General features: G+C 38.0%; 2 protein-coding genes across 11 annotated transcripts in view; one reads left to right on the forward strand and one right to left on the reverse strand.

Moving 5' to 3' along the window:
* Positions 1–13,755, forward strand: part of LOC138307150 (arrestin domain-containing protein 2-like) — a 176,392-nt gene extending 162,637 nt beyond the window's left edge. For all 10 annotated transcript variants that reach the window (XM_069247792.1, XM_069247787.1, XM_069247804.1 and 7 more), the window contains 3 exons: positions 7,278–7,460; positions 8,166–8,445; positions 8,661–13,755. In XM_069247792.1, coding sequence (XP_069103893.1) covers positions 7,278–7,460; positions 8,166–8,420 — 438 coding nt within the window. In that variant the 3' untranslated portion in view covers positions 8,421–8,445; positions 8,661–13,755. The remainder of the gene's footprint in view (positions 1–7,277; positions 7,461–8,165; positions 8,446–8,660) is intronic.
* A 3,088-nt stretch (positions 13,756–16,843) lies between these two features.
* The window catches only part of LOC138307207 (coiled-coil alpha-helical rod protein 1-like), an 81,468-nt gene continuing 79,002 nt past the window's right edge, over positions 16,844–19,309 (reverse strand). The window contains 3 exon segments of the mRNA XM_069247845.1: positions 16,844–18,529; positions 18,727–18,868; positions 19,021–19,172. Coding sequence (XP_069103946.1) covers positions 18,438–18,529; positions 18,727–18,868; positions 19,021–19,172 — 386 coding nt within the window. The 3' untranslated portion in view covers positions 16,844–18,437.

The following is a 19,309-nucleotide window of genomic DNA, read 5'->3' on the forward strand; positions in this document are numbered from 1 at the left end:
TGATACAGGAGAGAGTGAATGGGATGTAGGACAGACAAGGGAGAGGGGTGGTTGAGTAGGGGTATGATACAGGAGAGAGTGAATGGGATGTAGGACAGACAAGAGAGAGGGGGTGGTTGAGTAGGGGTATGATACAGGAGAGAGTGAATGGGATGTAGGACAGACAAGAGAGAGGGGGTGGTTGAGTAGGGGTATGATACAGGAGAGAGTGAATGGGATGTAGGACAGACAAGGGAGAGGGGGTGGTTGAGTAGGGGTATGATACAGGAGAGAGTGAATGGGATGTAGGACAGACAAGGAGAGGGGGGTGGTTGAGTAGGGGTATGATACAGGAGAGAGTGAATGGGATGTAGGACAGACAAGAGAGAGGGGGTGGTTGAGTAGGGGTATGATACAGGAGAGAGTGAATGGGATGTAGGACAGACAAAGGAGAGGGGGGTGGTTGAGTAGGGGTATGATACAGGAGAGAGTGAATGGGATGTAGGACAGACAAGGAGAGGGGGTGGTTGAGTAGGGGTATGATACAGAGAGAGAGTGAATGGGATGTAGGACAGACAAGGGAGAGGGGGTGGTTGAGTAGGGGTATGATACAGGAGAGAGTGAATGGGATGTAGGACAGACAAGGGAGAGGGGGTGGTTGAGTAGGGGTATGATACAGGAGAGAGTGAATGGGATGTAGGACAGACAAGGGAGAGGGGGTGGTTGAGTAGGGGTATGATACAGGAGAGAGTGAATGGGATGTAGGACAGACAAGGAGAGAGGGGGTGGTTGAGTAGGGGTATGATACAGGAGAGAGTGAATGGGATGTAGGACAGACAAGAGAGAGGGGGTGGTTGAGTAGGGGTATGATACAGGAGAGAGTGAATGGGATGTAGGACAGACAAGAGAGAGGGGGTGGTTGAGTAGGGGTATGATACAGGAGAGAGTGAATGGGATGTAGGACAGACAAGGGAGAGAGGGGGTGGTTGAGTAGGGGTATGATACAGGAGAGAGTGAATGGGATGTAGGACAGACAAGGGAGAGGGGTGGTGGTTGAGTAGGGGTATGATACAGGAGAGAGTGAATGGGATGTAGGACAGACAAGGGAGAGGGGGTGGTTGAGTAGGGGTATGATACAGGAGAGAGTGAATGGGATGTAGGACAGACAAGGGAGAGGTGGTGGTTGAGTAGGGGTATGATACAGGAGAGAGTGAATGGGATGTAGGACAGACAAGGGAGAGGGGGGTGGTTGAGTAGGGGTATGATACAGGAGAGAGTGAATGGGATGTAGGACAGACAAGGGAGAGGGGGTGGTTGAGTAGGGGTATGATACAGGAGAGAGTGAATGGGATGTAGGACAGACAAGGGAGAGGTGGTGGTTGAGTAGGGGTATGATACAGGAGAGAGTGAATGGGATGTAGGACAGACAAGGGAGAGGGGGTGGTTGAGTAGGGGTATGATACAGGAGAGAGTGAATGGGATGTAGGACAGACAAGGGAGAGGGGGTGGTTGAGTAGGGGTATGATACAGGAGAGAGTGAATGTGATGTAGGACAGACAAGGGAGAGGGGGTGGTTGAGTAGGGGTATGATACAGGAGAGAGTGAATGGGATGTAGGACAGACAAGGGAGAGGGGGTGGTTGAGTAGGGGTATGATACAGGAGAGAGTGAATGGGATGTAGGACAGACAAGAGAGAGGGGGTGGTTGAGTAGGGGTATGATACAGGAGAGAGTGAATGGGATGTAGGACAGACAAGGGAGAGGGGGTGGTTGAGTAGGGGTATGATACAGGAGAGAGTGAATGGGATGTAGGACAGACAAGGGAGAGGGGGTGGTTGAGTAGGGGTATGATACAGGAGAGAGTGAATGGGATGTAGGACAGACAAGAGAGAGGGGGTGGTTGAGTAGGGGTATGATACAGGAGAGAGTGAATGGGATGTAGGACAGACAAGGGAGAGGGGGTGGTTGAGTAGGGGTATGATACAGGAGAGAGTGAATGGGATGTAGGACAGACAAGGGAGAGGGGTGGTTGAGTAGGGGTATGATACAGGAGAGAGTGAATGGGATGTAGGACAGACAAGGGAGAGGGGGTGGTTGAGTAGGGGTATGATACAGGAGAGAGTGAATGGGATGTAGGACAGACAAGGGAGAGGGGGGTGGTTGAGTAGGGGTATGATACAGGAGAGAGTGAATGGGATGTAGGACAGACAAGGGAGAGGGGGTGGTTGAGTAGGGGTATGATACAGGAGAGAGTGAATTGGGTGTAGGACAGACAAGGAGAGGGGGGGTGGTTGAGTAGGGGTATGATACAGGAGAGAGTGAATGGGATGTAGGACAGACAAGAGAGAGGGGTGGTTGAGTAGGGGTATGATACAGGAGAGAGTGAATGGGATGTAGGACAGACAAAGGGAGAGGGGTGGTTGAGTAGGGGTATGATACAGGAGAGAGTGAATGGGATGTAGGACAGACAAGGGAGAGGGGGTGGTTGAGTAGGGGTATGATACAGGAGAGAGTGAATGGGATGTAGGACAGACAAGGGAGAGGGGGTGGTTGAGTAGGGGTATGATACAGGAGAGAGTGAATGGGATGTAGGACAGACAAGAGAGAGGGGGTGGTTGAGTAGGGGTATGATACAGGAGAGAGTGAATGGGATGTAGGACAGACAAGGGAGAGGGGGTGGTTGAGTAGGGGTATGATACAGGAGAGAGTGAATGGGATGTAGGACAGACAAGGGAGAGGGGGTGGTTGAGTAGGGGTATGATACAGGAGAGAGTGAATGGGATGTAGGACAGACAAGAGAGAGGGGGTGGTTGAGTAGGGGTATGATACAGGAGAGAGTGAATGGGATGTAGGACAGACAAGGGAGAGGGGGTGGTTGAGTAGGGGTATGATACAGGAGAGAGTGAATGGGATGTAGGACAGACAAGGGAGAGGGGTGGTTGAGTAGGGGTATGATACAGGAGAGAGTGAATGGGATGTAGGACAGACAAGAGAGAGGGGTGGTTGAGTAGGGGTATGATACAGGAGAGAGTGAATGGGATGTAGGACAGACAAGAGAGAGGGGGTGGTTGAGTAGGGGTATGATACAGGAGAGAGTGAATGGGATGTAGGACAGACAAGGGAGAGGGGGTGGTTGAGTAGGGGTATGATACAGGAGAGAGTGAATGGGATGTAGGACAGACAAGGGAGAGGGGGTGGTTGAGTAGGGGTATGATACAGGAGAGAGTGAATGGGATGTAGGACAGACAAGGGGAGAGGGGGTGTGGTTGAGTAGGGGTATGATACAGGAGAGAGTGAATGGGATGTAGGACAGACAAGGGAGAGGGGGTGGTTGAGTAGGGGTATGATACAGGAGAGAGTGAATGGGATGTAGGACAGACAAGGGAGAGGGGCGTGGTTGAGTAGGGGTATGATACAGGAGAGAGTGAATGGGATGTAGGACAGACAAGGGAGAGGGGGTGGTTTGAGTAGGGGTATGATACAGGAGAGAGTGAATGGGATGTAGGACAGACAAGAGAGAGGGGGTGGTTGAGTAGGGGTATGATACAGGAGAGAGTGAATGGGATGTAGGACAGACAAGGGAGAGGGGGTGGTTGAGTAGGGGTATGGTACAGGAGAGAGTGAATGGGATGTAGGACAGACAAGGGAGAGGGGGTGGTTGAGTAGGGGTATGATACAGGAGAGAGTGAATGGGATGTAGGACAGACAAGGGAGAGGGGGTGGTTGAGTAGGGGTATGATACAGGAGAGAGTGAATGGGATGTAGGACAGACAAGGGAGAGGGGCGTGGTTGAGTAGGGGTATGATACAGGAGAGAGTGAATGGGATGTAGGACAGACAAGGGAGAGGGGGTGGTTGAGTAGGGGTATGGTACAGGAGAGAGTGAATGGGATGTAGGACAGACAAGAGAGAGGGGGTGGTTGAGTAGGGGTATGGTACAGGAGAGAGTGAATGGGATGTAGGACAGACAAGGGAGAGGGTGGTTGAGTAGGGGTATGATACAGGAGAGAGTGAATGGGATGTAGGACAGACAAGGAGAGGGGGTGGTTGAGTAGGGGTATGATACAGGAGAGAGTGAATGGGATGTAGGACAGACAAGAGAGGGGGTGGTTGAGTAGGGGTATGATACAGGAGAGAGTGAATGGGATGTAGGACAGACAAGAGAGAGGGGTGGTTGAGTAGGGGTATGGTACAGGAGAGAGTGAATGGGATTAGGACAGACAAGGAGAGGGGGACGAGGGGGGGGGGCATGATATGTAAGCTTCAATCATCAAGAAGAAAACATGTGGTATTTGTTGACTCCATGTCATTGCTGTCTGCTATAACCAGTTACCTGTACATGACATGGAGCATGTTTTTTTCTAGCAGGCCATCTTATCAAGCTTCTGGAAGCATGTAACATGTAGGAAGTAAGATATCCCATCATTCTAAATCTGACAGATGTTAGTGAGGATTCTCCTGATAGCTGGTTTATACTCAAGGTTGACTGGGGGTATTCTGCTATTGTAAGGGAATCGTTACTGTCAGGTCATCACAGCACATCCTCAGAGTAGAAACAAAAAACTTTAAAGATTGAGTTTTTACTCGAATATGGCTATTAAATTTTCCATTGTTCATGTTATAATGTTTGCACTTTGAATTTATAATAGTTTCATCATTCACAAATAAGAATTTGAAATTATTGATAATTATGTTCATGTGTGGATAGTTTTGTGGATGTTTACTAAAAGCAAACCGGTGAAATTTTTGACACATTGAATAACTGATAAACTTAAGGTGGACAAATTGCTAGTCAGTCAAAATGGTCCAATTCCTGAAACTTTTTTGGATTCAGAACAATAAAAAAGATAATTGTTAAGAGAAATTTTCCATTTATGTAAAGTATAACCAAATTGAATGAAAAATCGGAAATTTTGTGTCCAGATTGAAGAATGTATACAGCTTGAGAGCTTGTACCTGTTTCTAGAATGAAAGTTTAAGTTTTGTTACCGATTATGAATGTTTTGTTACTGATTATGAGAGTTTTGTTACCGATTATGAAAGTTTTGTTACTGATTATGAAAGTTTTTGTTACTGATTATGAAAGTTTTGTTACTGATTATTAAAGTTTTGTTACTGATTATGAATGTTTTGTTACTGATTATGAAAGTTTTGTTACTGATTATGAAAGTTTTGTTACTGATTATGAAAGTTTTGTTACTGATTATGAAAGTTTTGTTACTGATTATGAAAGTTTTGTTACTGATTATGAAAGTTTTGTTACTGATTATGAAAGTTTTGTTACTGATTATGAAAGTTTTGTTACTGATTATGAAAGTTTTGTTACTGATTATGAAAGTTTTGTTACTGATTATGAAAGTTTTGTTACTGATTATGAAAGTTTTGTTACTGATTATGAAAGTTTTGTTACTGATTATTAAAGTTTTGTTACTGATTATGAAAGTTTTGTTACTGATTATGAAAGTTTTGTTACTGATTATGAAAGTTTTGTTACTGATTATGAAAGTTTTGTTACTGATTATGAAAGTTTTGTTACTGATTATGAAAGTTTTGTTACTGATTATGAAAGTTTTCGTTACTGATTATGAAAGTTTTGTTACTGATTATGAAAGTTTCCTTACTGATAATGAAAGTTTTGTTACTGATTATTAAAGTTTTGTTTCTGATTATGAAGGTTTTGTTACTGATTATGAAAGTTTTGTTACTGATTATGAAAGTTTTGTTACTGATTGTTAAAGTTCTGTTTCTGATTATGAAAGTTTTGTTACTGATTATGAAAGTTTCCTTACTGATAATGAAAGTTTTGTTACTGATTATTAAAGTTTTGTTTCTGATTATGAAGGTTTTGTTACTGATTATGAAAGTTTCGTTACTGATTATGAAGGTTTTGTCACTGATTATGAAAGTTTGTTACTGATTATAAAAGTTTTGTTACTGATTATGAAAGTTTTGTTACTGATTATGAAAGTTTTGTTACTTATTATGAAAGTTTTGTTTCTGATTATGAAAGTTTTGTTACTAATTATGAAAGTTTTGTTACTAAATGATGCTTTGTTTTAAATCTTTGTCCAGTTGACTGTGAAAGCTAATTCAGATATTTATTTGTATGATAGCAACAAAATTATGATGCTCGAGTAAAGGCTATGGAGGACAGAAAGAATGATTGTCAGGAAATATGATGAAAAAAATAATGCACCAGAATTAACGGAAGGTGTTGTTTATGATTTAAGTAGTAAGAGCTTTAAAACCAAGCAGGTGTCCATGTTCTAAAGTTCATCAATATCAGTGTAATACTCCACAAATCTTCAGATCTCAAGTACAAGTAAGGAGAAAAGATTGCAGCAGCTCATCAACAGGTCTTAGAGAGAGAAAAAAAAATTTGAATTTTTTTACATCCTCTTCAAGTCATAAAACGTGCGAAATCCTGTGCATGTTTTCTATCTCACTGGTGCAGTTAACACCAAAATGCTGTTTGAGAAGATTTGAGATTTTAAGTATTGAAGCTGTAAGGTTTAATGCGTTTTAGAGATTGATGGTGCAGGCAGGTTGTACCATTACAGTGAGTCTGGGGTCGACCGGAGACTTGAAACATGCTACTGGCCATACAAATCAATAGATTCTGATTTGTCAGGCTGAAATCCTGCAGCAGTGCTAACATTTTAGTGAAAATGTAGATCTGCAATGTGTGTCTGTTGTTTTCTGGAGCAATCTGAGGGAGAGCGTATAGAAATCGACTTTTCATGTTCAGGCAAAAAACAGGATGAGATTGTTTGAGAAATGAATTTTCTCTCTCCAAGTTGCCCCAGACGATGTACTTTTACTTAAATTTGTTTGTACACTGAGAAGTCTTCATTTCCTGTGTAGAAAATCTGTGAATTGACAGCTTTCACAGAAACAGAAAGCTTTTTGGTAGCTCTGTTTAAAGTTTCCTAAAGTCCTACCATACTGTAATATACTGGTAGTTAGATCTCCCATCCACTTAACACTAGATACAGAGAGTACATGTGAGGCCCTAGTTGCTGTAGGATCATTGTAAATTCAGATCCGAGTTTTTCTGTCTAAAGATCACAAAATTTTATTTTTCGTTAGTTACAGAGATGGTTTATGTGATAAGGACTCCACCTGATATTTGTATCTTATCGTTTGTTACCAAAACAAGAGGTTTGTTACATGTGCTTCACAAATGAAGTTAGACTTCTTAATGATTTAATCTTTAAATTCTGTTTAAAAAAAAAAAGAAGAAAAAAACACCAGAAAATAATAAGGCACTATATGTCAATTATTTATTTTTATTTTTCAGAATGTAACTTACTATTCATATAGAGGGCGCTTTTCTGAGTCAACGACCATGGTTACAGTACACAAGGGAGGTATCGCTCCCCGTGGTAAACAGACGTGGCAGAAAGAGTTACTAAGCATTCCAACAGTACCGGCTTCTCACCTACGAGGCTGTAAAATCATAGATGTTCAATACAGCATAGAGGTAGGGGTCAAGGTCAAGTCAAAGTCAAACATATATAACTTATATGGCTTCTCACCTACGAGGCTGTAAAATCATATCTGTTCAATGCAGCATAGAGATAGGGTTCAAGTTCAAGGTTAAACATATATAACCTTGTATTGGCTTCTCGGCTACAGGCTGTAAAATCATATATGTTCGATACAACATAGAGGTAGGGGTCAAGTTCAAGGTCAAACATATATAACCTTGTACTGGCTTCTTGGCTACATGCTGTAAAATCATAAATGTTTAATACAGCATAAAGGTAGGGGTCAAGGTCAAGGTCAAAACATTATTATGGTATATAACCTTGTACCAGTTTCTCAACTATGGTGCTTTAAAATCATATATGTTCAATACAGCATAGAGGTAGGGGTCAAGGTCAATGTCAAACATATATAACCTTGTATGGGCTTCTCAACTATGGGGCTGTAAAATTATAGAAGGTCAAGATTAAACAAATATAACCTCCTAAGACACAGATAATGAAGAGTTTAAATGTCAAAGGTCATTTATATATGTGTATATATCTTTGTTCGTGTCAAATGAACCTAATGATATATAAGATATTTGTAAGAAAAAAATTTGCATTGACCTCTCAGGATTCACTAAGTTATAAATCTTTATGAATCAAGTTTTGAACAAACCTCTCAGGATGTGCTAATTTAAAAACCTTTATGATTTCAGCTGTGTATAAAACCCTCAGGATTCGCTAAGAAAGTTCGCCTGCCTGTAGATATTGTGATAGGTACTGTATCCATTGAAGACACTCAATGCCAGAAAGCGTCCTATCATCCACTTCCTTCCATCGTCAGTGACACCAGTTTCCCGTATCCGTTCTTTGAGACACCGTCGGATAAAGTGTATTTGACAGACATTTCATATCACCAACACATGCTTCCAACAGCACCACCCTGGGAAAGTGACGATGACATTCCCTGATACGTCCATTAACAATCACAAACAGGTACAAACTTATTTGTACACATATCTGGTAAACATAAGTTACTTATTTGTTGGCAAAAAGAGTTATTTCCCTTTTCTCTAGCAGTCATGTTAAATATTTGATATGGAATTACAATGAGTGGATATACTTAAAGTAATGTATCATTTCATTATTATGTATCTATATGATTGCAGCCATCCAAAAGTTTTATACTGATGATCCGACTTTCTTTACAGGGATTTTGATCATGCAAGTTATCGTCCATGGAATTCAATCTTATTTCGTTGTCCTGACAGCAGACATAGACCATTGTCAAACAACACTTTTCATTCGACAAAAGATGTCTGCATTTGACTTATCAGTTCTCCTGTTTCATGAGGATTATGGAACCAGAGTTTGTGTGAAGTGTGAGAATGAAACATTTATAGTGCATGTGTCACCTGATCATGTGACTAGGGGTCAAGGACGATGAGAATGATGATGACCTTGAGATTGAAAGTGAACATGCGCCAAACATTTCATTAATTGAAAAGCATAACACCATTTCAATGACCTTCATCACTGAAGCTGACTATGGAGGAAAATCATCTTTGAAGACTTCATTGTGAAAAGGCCATTATCAGAAGGATATTAAAGATTGGTCCAGTAAAGACATGACCTTCATTTGACCTTGGAGAAGCTGCATTATCACCATGACCTTGGTGAAAGCTGTGTTCAGCTACATGGATGACACAGACAACTCCCAGAAAAGTTGTAACCTTGTTTTGCCATGGGACATTGTACATGTTGATAATGTCATCAGAACTACATAGAATTAGTTGGGTGTATCTTTGTGGTATACAAATTCATGGTTGCCATTGTCAGCTGTTTCAGATGTTTTTCTGAGCCCAAAAACATTTGGTATGGATAATACTATATGTTACAACAATTATTCTGCATATTAAAAAATATTTTTCTTGAATTTTACAGCATATTTTCATATTCATCTGTAACCCTCCCCAAATTTCTGAACGGAACAAATTGCTAATTTGAGAATCACTATGGTAACACAGTAACATATTTCAAATCCAGTCCTACATGTGTTACTTTCGGTGCATTGTTGCTTTCATAAGTATCTTATACGATAAACCCAAATGATTACATTTTTCATAAGACATAATTTGACAGTTATTGATATGGAATCTGTAAGGGTCCGCATCATACAGTTTTGAGAATAGCCTGTATTAATTAAAATTCTGAAGTAACTTTCCATTATGAGATGTAATAGTTTTAAAATACATATTTCATAATAAGTAACAAGTTCAGTTAATTATTTCAGAATTAGAAGGAATTACTACTGAATAAGATTTCTGATAACTCACATCCTTGATAACAAATTACAATCTTGCTCCTGTTTCTAAAATAAATACGTTGTATAATCTTATCTCCATGATGTACCAGGGATGAACAGATTTTAATAGCAATTAACTCAAGAATCTGTCCTTATAACTACACCTGCATTATGAAATGGAGTTTTCTGTATTTGAGGAGAGGAGAATTTGTGAACATGCTGTGTTCTTATTGATCTATAAATAGTTGAGGTGAATTCAGTACCCCTGTACATACCTGATAGAAGCATGATCTGTAGATTATACAGGTATATTATCACCTGTGACTTTCGTGCAACTTTAAGATTAATCCTCTAGCTGGCTTTAATAGATTAACATATTTTAAATTATACCTGGCCTTGACGTAATTCATTCAAATGTGATTAATACTTTTTATCCAAACAAAACACTTCACACTTTTACAAGCAATGTTTTATAGATGGAAACAAGTTATTTACCAGTAATATCACACTTTTACAAGCAAGGTTTTATAGATGGAAACAAGTTATTTACCAGTAATATCTGTAAGTTTGTATCTAACAACAGTAACATATTGATGAAACACATGATTTTTAGATTTCTATGAAATATACCTACCTGGTATGTTTTTTTTTTTAGTTGTTATTGGTGGTTCAGTGATTCGGTGATATGTTTATTATTGGTGGTTCAGTGATTCGGTGATATGTTTATTTTACAACCAGCCAGTATCATATGTATACTGTTACCATGTGTGTATAAATGTTTGTTAGCTACATCTAAATTTTGCGCCATTGAATTTCGCCAAAGTCACACAAGAAGAGAAATTTCGAAATTCAGTTGCCACAAAAATGTGTCAAACATACAGGTCCTGTAGAACCATTTGACTTGTGAAATGAAATGACTTTATAAAAGGCGGTATACAGTAGATTGTGTTTGTCAGTATAAATGTGAAAACCAAGTGCTAATTGTTACAGCCAACATATTGCATATTGTACACGTTGGACAGGAAATGTTTACTACTATATTTATATTTGATTAAAGATTTAGTGCTAAATATTTTGTATAAACAAAGTGCTAATTACAAATGTGTGATTTTAAACTGAAACAAATTGATGAATTTTAGTGCTATCATTCTGTGATTTATCAACGTGTTTAATAATTACGTTATTTTACGTTCAGTGATGGAGTATTACTAATATGTAGATTATGTGTGGCTACAGAGCTTTATAAACCGGTGTTTAATCTGTATATTATCCCATAAGAGGATTTATCCATTAGCTGCTTTATCCTGGAGAAAGTCACGGTTGTCCATTCATCCATTCACTCCAGGTTAATCCAGGCGTGCGGTTATGTCATTGAAATGATTTATTGTGCTGCCAAATAAAGACAAAGGAGGGGGAGGGGCTTATTACCAGACAGGGGTAAATGTTAGTGTCATGTCACTGCTTTCCAATTCACATCCATATTGTATTATGTTTATTTATATGTAGGTACATTATCATCATAATGATTGATTCAGATGCTCACTTAAAAGAAATATTTTAAATGCTCAACTTTGACGGCTGCTGATCACATCATTTACTGTACCATTATGGTATTTAAGGTGTCTACTAGATGCAGCATGTTGTCAGGATATATCGCAGCAGAAATACTCCATGTTTTAATAATTGTTGTTGTTTTCTAAAGAGATTGTACATACAAATTGGAAGAAATTGAATGAAAAATCCATCATGATAAAATATGGTAAAGGAAAGACAACACTTGCTATCATATCTTCTTCTTGCTGATAAGGATTATTCCCCTTTGTATCTCCTGGATATTGTACATGCTCATTTTAGTTGAATTGTTCAGGGGACAGAGTTCCTAGTTAGAAACCTATTCCAGGTGACATTCAGGTATCTAACCCACAAAACATTCAGGGGGCATAACTCCACCATTCAACGATACATTAATTTTATACCCAGATGTCCAATCCACTGGTAACCATGGTTACCATGTCTGTTTATGTCCTCTCAGGAAATTCTTCCATCCAATCTAATTGAGATCCTGATCTTCCATATATGTTGTTTTGTGTACCATTACCACATTTATAAACAAAGGGCGGCCATATTACTAAGTGTGGGCTCCAACCACTGGTATCCTAGTCCAGTATCATGGCGCTTGCAGACGTATCACATGTACCAGGGATGTGTTTGAAGAATTGTGTAACTTTACTGTAATGGGGTTCACTCGGAGGTTACACTCATTGTGGGTACTATTTGATTGGAGGTTACACTTGTTGTAGGTAACATGTACCAGGAGTAATAACCGACCCTCTGTGTAGTAAGTGTGCAATATATAATAACATCTCTAGTGGTGAGTCTCCAGATAGGTTATCCTAAACAGAGGTTATTATTCATGTATGTTTCTGAAATAATAGAATGTCAACCATCTTTGTGTAATGTTTGTAGTTACACCATGCTTTGAGTATGAACTTTCCTTGTTTTATTAGCAGGATGTTATGATGTTTGGTAGACACCAGCTATTACAACACTTCCTTATCTCTTTACACTACAGACTCAGCTACCCTACATATTTCCTGACTAGAACTAGGATCTGATGGATTTAACAGTACCCTTCCTCTTGTACCAGATACACAATGTATATCTGTTAATAACTTAGTAGCTAGGTCTTTATTCTATTGTTTACAGAAATATTTTCCAACACAAAATATTTTTTTTCGATGACCTCGTTCAGTGATTTCTATAGATGTTGACCTTAAACCGTGAATGTATATGTTGAAATGTATAAGTGTCAGGTTTCTTGCAGTAGTGTCTTTTTCTTTGTCTCCTCTGTGATAGTGTCATATTTAATTGTATTGTACCAGGATGCCAAAATTATATTACGTAGGATATATGTATTTAACATGTGATTTTGTATGTGATATGAATTATTAGTTCTTTTTCAATTAATTAAGAAAATTAAAGTTTTCCTTTTTTAATGATGAATTGAAAAATACCTGATGAACGTTTTGTATCAAATGGTCCAATATAATGATGTTCCTGGGCTATCTAAGTGATGACACTAGTCAGATAGGATGTCATCTCAAAGCTCTAACCATAGTGGTAATGAGTGTAACGGGAAACAATATAGTGTGTGAAGGGCCACATTCCATTTAGTTGATGGGAGATAAGATTTATACTTTATGTTTCTTAAAAATTCAAAATGGAAGAGTCACAGTGAGAAAAGAATTCAAGGCTAGGGAAAATACTATCCTTTCTTGTTGAATTTTATTTTTAAAAGAATAACAAGAGTTTCTTAACATGATTGAAATGAGCTGTTCCACTGATCCTGAAATCCGTATAGCTTCCAAGTCACATGATTTATCTATAAATAGATCTGTTATCTATGTGTGTATATAGGCGGACAGATTAGTGTATTGTTATGAAGACAAGATTTGTTACATTTACTCTGTGTGATGAATGACTTAGTGTCACTGTTAAGTGTACAACTAATAAAGGCCAAATTTACAAGTTGACCCGACTAGATTTTAACTTCCAATGTAGCTGACAAACCACTATAAGCTGTATAATGAAAACATTGTTAATTTTCTTCAATTTTCAAATATTTCAATCAATTGCCATATGATCATATACATTTGTTTTGATTACTAAACATATTATCTGTAGACTCTACCGATATATATTCATGTGTCATAATGTTTTCATTGAGAGTCTAAAGCCATAACTATCATTTAAGTCTTGTTTTCTTTTGTTACAAAATGTTATCAATGTTTTCATGGGTTTAATTCATCACTGAATTTGTACTTATATTGTGCTATTGTTCAGCAATCAAATTCTGTTCTATTTTCTGTACGAGACGACAGTATCAGAACGCAAGGCTATGCAACAAAGGGAGACGACCCAGATTGGGTGTATGTGATACATATATGTAAGGTGAGTGGTGACCTACTATCTCATTATTACCAAATAAACAATAGATAATATACACTGTGTTGGTCTTATTTTAAATATCGTAATACCTTTCTGAACAGGAGTTATCATTTAATATGCAGCATCATCATTTTACATACCATATTCAAACCTGCCTGCGAATGGCCAGCTGTCAATCAAACAGTCAGCTAGGGTACCACACCAGACTTTATATTTTGCATTGTTTATGCTACATTTGCTACAACATTGAACAGGTACATGTAATACTGCCTGGCGAAGGGATAATAAGGCCAAAAAAAATAATGTGTCTGTTTAGGGTTACCTGACCAACCCTAATTCTTTTTCCCACTTTTCTACGAAAACAAAATTAAAAGTTGGGATTTCGATCTCAGACTCCAGTTGCGGCCATTACCTTTTTAGAGTGAAAGACACTAAAAAAAAAAATTCTACCGATCTACTGACCCTAATTTTTTTGCCAATGTATACCCTAAACAGACATTATTTGTTTTGGCCTAAGTGTCTATCCTTATCCAACTTAATGAAGCCTCAATTTCACTTACACAGAATTAAATATAGACTGAATATATAAAAAGGAAAATGGTTTCTTTCTTTGATTTCTTTGACAAATTGATTCATGGCTTGTAATACTTTGTGCACAAATATTTTGAAATTGTAGTGCAAATTTGGTTCTTCACATGTACTGTATAGACACATCTTCACATGTACTGTATAGACACATCTTCACATGTACTGTATAGACACATCTTCACATGTACTGTATAGACACATGTTCACATGTACTGTATAGACACATCTTCACATGTACTGTATAGACACATCTTCACATGTACTGTATAGACACATCTTCACATGTACTGTATAGACACATCTTCACATGTACTGTATAGACACATCTTCACATGTACTGTATAGACACATGTTCACATGTACTGTATAGACACATCTTCACATGTACTGTATAGACACATGTTCACATGTACTGTATAGACACATCTTCACATGTACTGTATAGACACATCTTCACATGTACTGTATAGACACATCTTCACATGTACTGTATAGACACATCTTCACATGTACTGTATAGACACATCTTCACATGTACTGTATAGACACATGTTCACATGTACTGTATAGACACATGTTCACATGTACTGTATAGACACATCTTCACATGTACTGTATAGACACATGTTCACATGTACTGTATAGACACATTTCACATGTACTGTATAGACACATGTTCACATGTACTGTATAGACACATGTTCACATGTACTGTATAGACACATTTCACATGTACTGTATAGACACATGTTCACATGTACTGTATAGACACATCTTCACATGTACTGTATAGACACATGTTCACATGTACTGTATAGACACATCTTCACATGTACTGTATAGACACATCTTCACATGTACTGTATAGACACATCTTCACATGTACTGTATAGACACATCTTCACATGTACTGTATAGACACATGTTCACATGTACTGTATAGACACATCTTCACATGTACTGTATAGACACATGTTCACATGTACTGTATAGACACATGTTCACATGTACTGTATAGACACATGTTCACATGTACTGTATAGACACATCTTCACATGTACTGTATAGACACATCTTCACATGTACTGTATAGACACATGTTCACATGTACTGTATAGACACATGTTCACATGTACTGTATAGACACATGTTCACATGTACTGTATAGACACATCTTCACATGTACTGTATAGACACATCTTCACATGTACTGTATAGACACATCTTCACATGTACTGTATAGACACATGGTCACATGTACTGTATAGACACATGTTCACATGTACTGTATAGACACATGTTCACATGTACTGTATATAGACACATGTTCACATGTACTGTATAGACACATGTTCACATGTACTGTATAGACACATCTTCACATGTACTGTATAGACACATGTTCACATGTACTGTATAGACACATGTTCACATGTACTGTATAGACACATCTTCACATGTACTGTATAGACACATCTTCACATGTACTGTATAGACACATCTTCACATGTACTGTATAGACACATCTTCACATGTACTGTATAGACACATCTTCACATGTACTGTATAGACACATCTTCACATGTACTGTATAGACACATGTTCACATGTACTGTATAGACACATCTTCACATGTACTGTATAGACACATCTTTTCCTAATGTGTATGGATGCTGAACGTGATACAACCAATTTGGGGCCCTTTAGGGGTTTTTTGAGTCTGTTAATTTGTCATATTTCCATGTTAAAGTTTTTGAGCAAGTTTCTATTTTGTCAATTGTTTAAGCATAAGTCATCATAAATGTGTATGATTTTCTTTTCCTAATGTGTATGGATGCTGAACATGATAATACAACCAATTTGGGGCCCTTTAGGGGGTTTTTGAGTCTGTTATTTTGTCATATATCCATGTTTAAATAGTAAATACTTGAACATCAACTTCTTCTGAATAGGCGAGCTTTGCTGTTCTCCAACAGCTCTTGTTACATTTACATGCCGGGTGCTGATTGGGTCCAAAACAGTGTGCTGTCTATACAGTACATGTGAAGATGTGTCTATACAGTACATGTGAAGATGTGTCTATACAGTACATGTGAAGATGTGTCTATACAGTACATGTGAACATGTGTTTATACAGTACATGTGAACATGTGTCTATACAGTACATGTGAAGATGTGTCTATACAGTACATGTGAAGATGTGTCTATACAGTACATGTGAACAAGTGTCTATACAGTACATGTGAACATGTGTCTATACAGTACATGTGAAGATGTGTCTATACAGTACATGTGAACATGTGTCTATACAGTACATGTGAAGATGTGTCTATACAGTACATGTGAACATGTGTCTATACAGTACATGTGAAGATGTGTCTATACAGTACATGTGAAGATGTGTCTATACAGTACATGTGAACATGTGTCTATACAGTACATGTGAAGATGTGTCTATACAGTACATGTGAAGATGTGTCTATACAGTACATGTGAAGATGTGTCTATACAGTACATGTGAAGATGTGTAAGACATTGATAGTGTTCCTCATTTTTGGATTATCAATTTAGATTACGATATCCTGCCTTATATAAGATGGGTTAGAACGCTTTGAGAAACAAGGGAAATAACTCTTTGTATAGAAGGACAGACTTGCATTATAATTGGCTCTAAATTACACACTGTCAAATTATCATTGATGAAATCAAGACTGGTAACTACAAAATAATCAAAGAATTTAATATCATGATTAGGTCAACTGCATTGATATATAAATAAATAATGCTATTCTATCACATACACAACCAAACAGTTTTAACAATAAATAAATTGTTTTCAACAAAAGCTTTGAAGACAAAATATTTGAAACTAAGCAGTATATTTTTGTTATCTTTCTTCCATATTGAACGATAACTTGTTACAAATTAATTACCTACATTCATTCCAAATGTAAATACATTTTCTCTCAGCAGATGTAACATCTATCTGTTTGGTAAATGCCCAGATGTGGATATTGTGTATATGAATAGTCGTAGGGCTACTTTATTATGTAGATCTTTGAAAGTTCAACAGCAACACCCTGTAGGGTTGGGAATTTTTGGGCAAGTACAATAATGACAAGTTATGTATTCTACAAAGTAACCAGAAATCCTGTCCTTGTATCTCCTACAAAGTGACCAGAAATCCTGTCCTTGTATTTGTATCTCCTACAAAGTGACCAGAAATCCTGTCCTTGTATTGTATCTCCTACAAAGTGACCAGAAATCCTGTCCTTGTATTTGTATCTCCTACAAAGTGACCAGAAATCCTGTCCTTGTATTTGTATCTCCTACAAAGTGACCAGAAATCCTGTCCTTGTATTTGTATCTCCTACAAAGTGCCAGAAATCCTGTCCTTGTATTTGTATCTCCTACAAAGTGACCAGAAATCCTGTCCTTGTATTTGTATCTCCTACAAAGTGACCAGAAATCCTGTCCTTGTATTTGTATCTCCTACAAAGTGACCAGAAATCCTGTCCTTGTATTTGTATCTCCTCAAAGTGACCAGAAACCCTGTCCTTGTATCTCCTACAAAGTGACCAGAAATCCTGTCCTTGTATTTGTATCTCCTACAAAGTGACCAGAAATCCTGTCCTTGTATATCCTACAAAGTGACCAGAAATCCTGTTCTTGTACTTGTATCTCCTACAAAGTGACCAGAAATCCTGTCCTTGTATTTGTATCTCCTACAAAAAGACCAGAAATCCTGTCCTTGTATCTCCTACAAAGTGACCAGAAATCCTGTCCTTGTATTTGTATCTCCTACAAAGTGACCAGAAATCCTGTCCTTGTATTTGTATCTCCTACAAAGTGACCAGAAATCCTGTCCTTGTATTTGTATCTCCTACAAAGTGACCAGAAATCCTGTCCTTGTATTTGTATCTCCTACAAAGTGACCAGAAATCCTGTCCTTGTATTTGTATCTCCTACAAAGTGACCAGAAATCCTGTCCTTGTATTTGTATCTCCTACAAAGTGACCAGAAATCCTGTCCTTGTATTTGTATCTCCTACAAAGTGACCAGAAATCCTGTCCTTGTATTTGTATCTCCTACAAAGATACTTTTGTCTATATATCACAGATAATGCTAAGGGCCAGTGTTATTGCAGTCAGTCATCTGTGTCGGAGTCAGAAGCGTCCTCTTTGAGTACTGTGCATGTCAGGGATTTGAGATCTTCTAATACTGACTCCAGAGGTTCCTCTGTAATAAGACCAGTTAATAGTTTTACAATCTTATCAATACAATCACTTTTCTATATAAACACTGCCCATCTTTGTCTTGAAACAAGCATTGCATTGAAAATTTAGACTATGATGTAAGCATTTCAGTTTATAAAATATTTAATAATTAGGTACTTTATACAATGTATTTTGTGACCTTGACCCAGAAGAACTTACCTGTAGTTTCCTTGTCTGTGGCCTCCTCCAGTACAGGAGGTGAGATTGCTGTCTTTGTCTGTGTTTCCTCCTCTTCAATATTGATCGGCTCTGACCTTGTCGCTTTGACCTTTCCTATCAGTCCTTCCTGTCGCAAGGTGGCCTTAAGATACAAAAAAGACATTTTACTGACTGTAGTTGGTTTTCTGAATTAATAATGCAGTAATGGATAGGATTCTTTGAAAGCTGAAGTTATGTAGTAACCTGTCCTATGTTGGCATGGATAATATATCTGTGGTTGCTATGGTTACCTACCATCATCAGGTTTCTGTCTTTCTCCAGTGCCTGTAATTGCTGCTGTAACTGGGCGATATGTTTAGTATAATGGGTCTCCACAGTGACCAGGTGTTCTGCTGACCGTTCCTTCTCCCTGTTGGTCTGACGCTCTAACTGTCGTAGTGCAACAACTGTAATGGTCAGAGTATAAACTATAATTATCTGACATTCAAATGACCCATATAAATATAGATTGAAAAGAAACAAAATCATATTATGGTGCTAGTCATCTCATGTTTTATATAAGAAATAGTGCACTGCATGCTAT

The sequence above is a fragment of the Argopecten irradians genome, chromosome 1 (assembly GCF_041381155.1).
Source record: "Argopecten irradians isolate NY chromosome 1, Ai_NY, whole genome shotgun sequence".
NCBI lineage: Eukaryota > Metazoa > Mollusca > Bivalvia > Pectinida > Pectinidae > Argopecten > Argopecten irradians.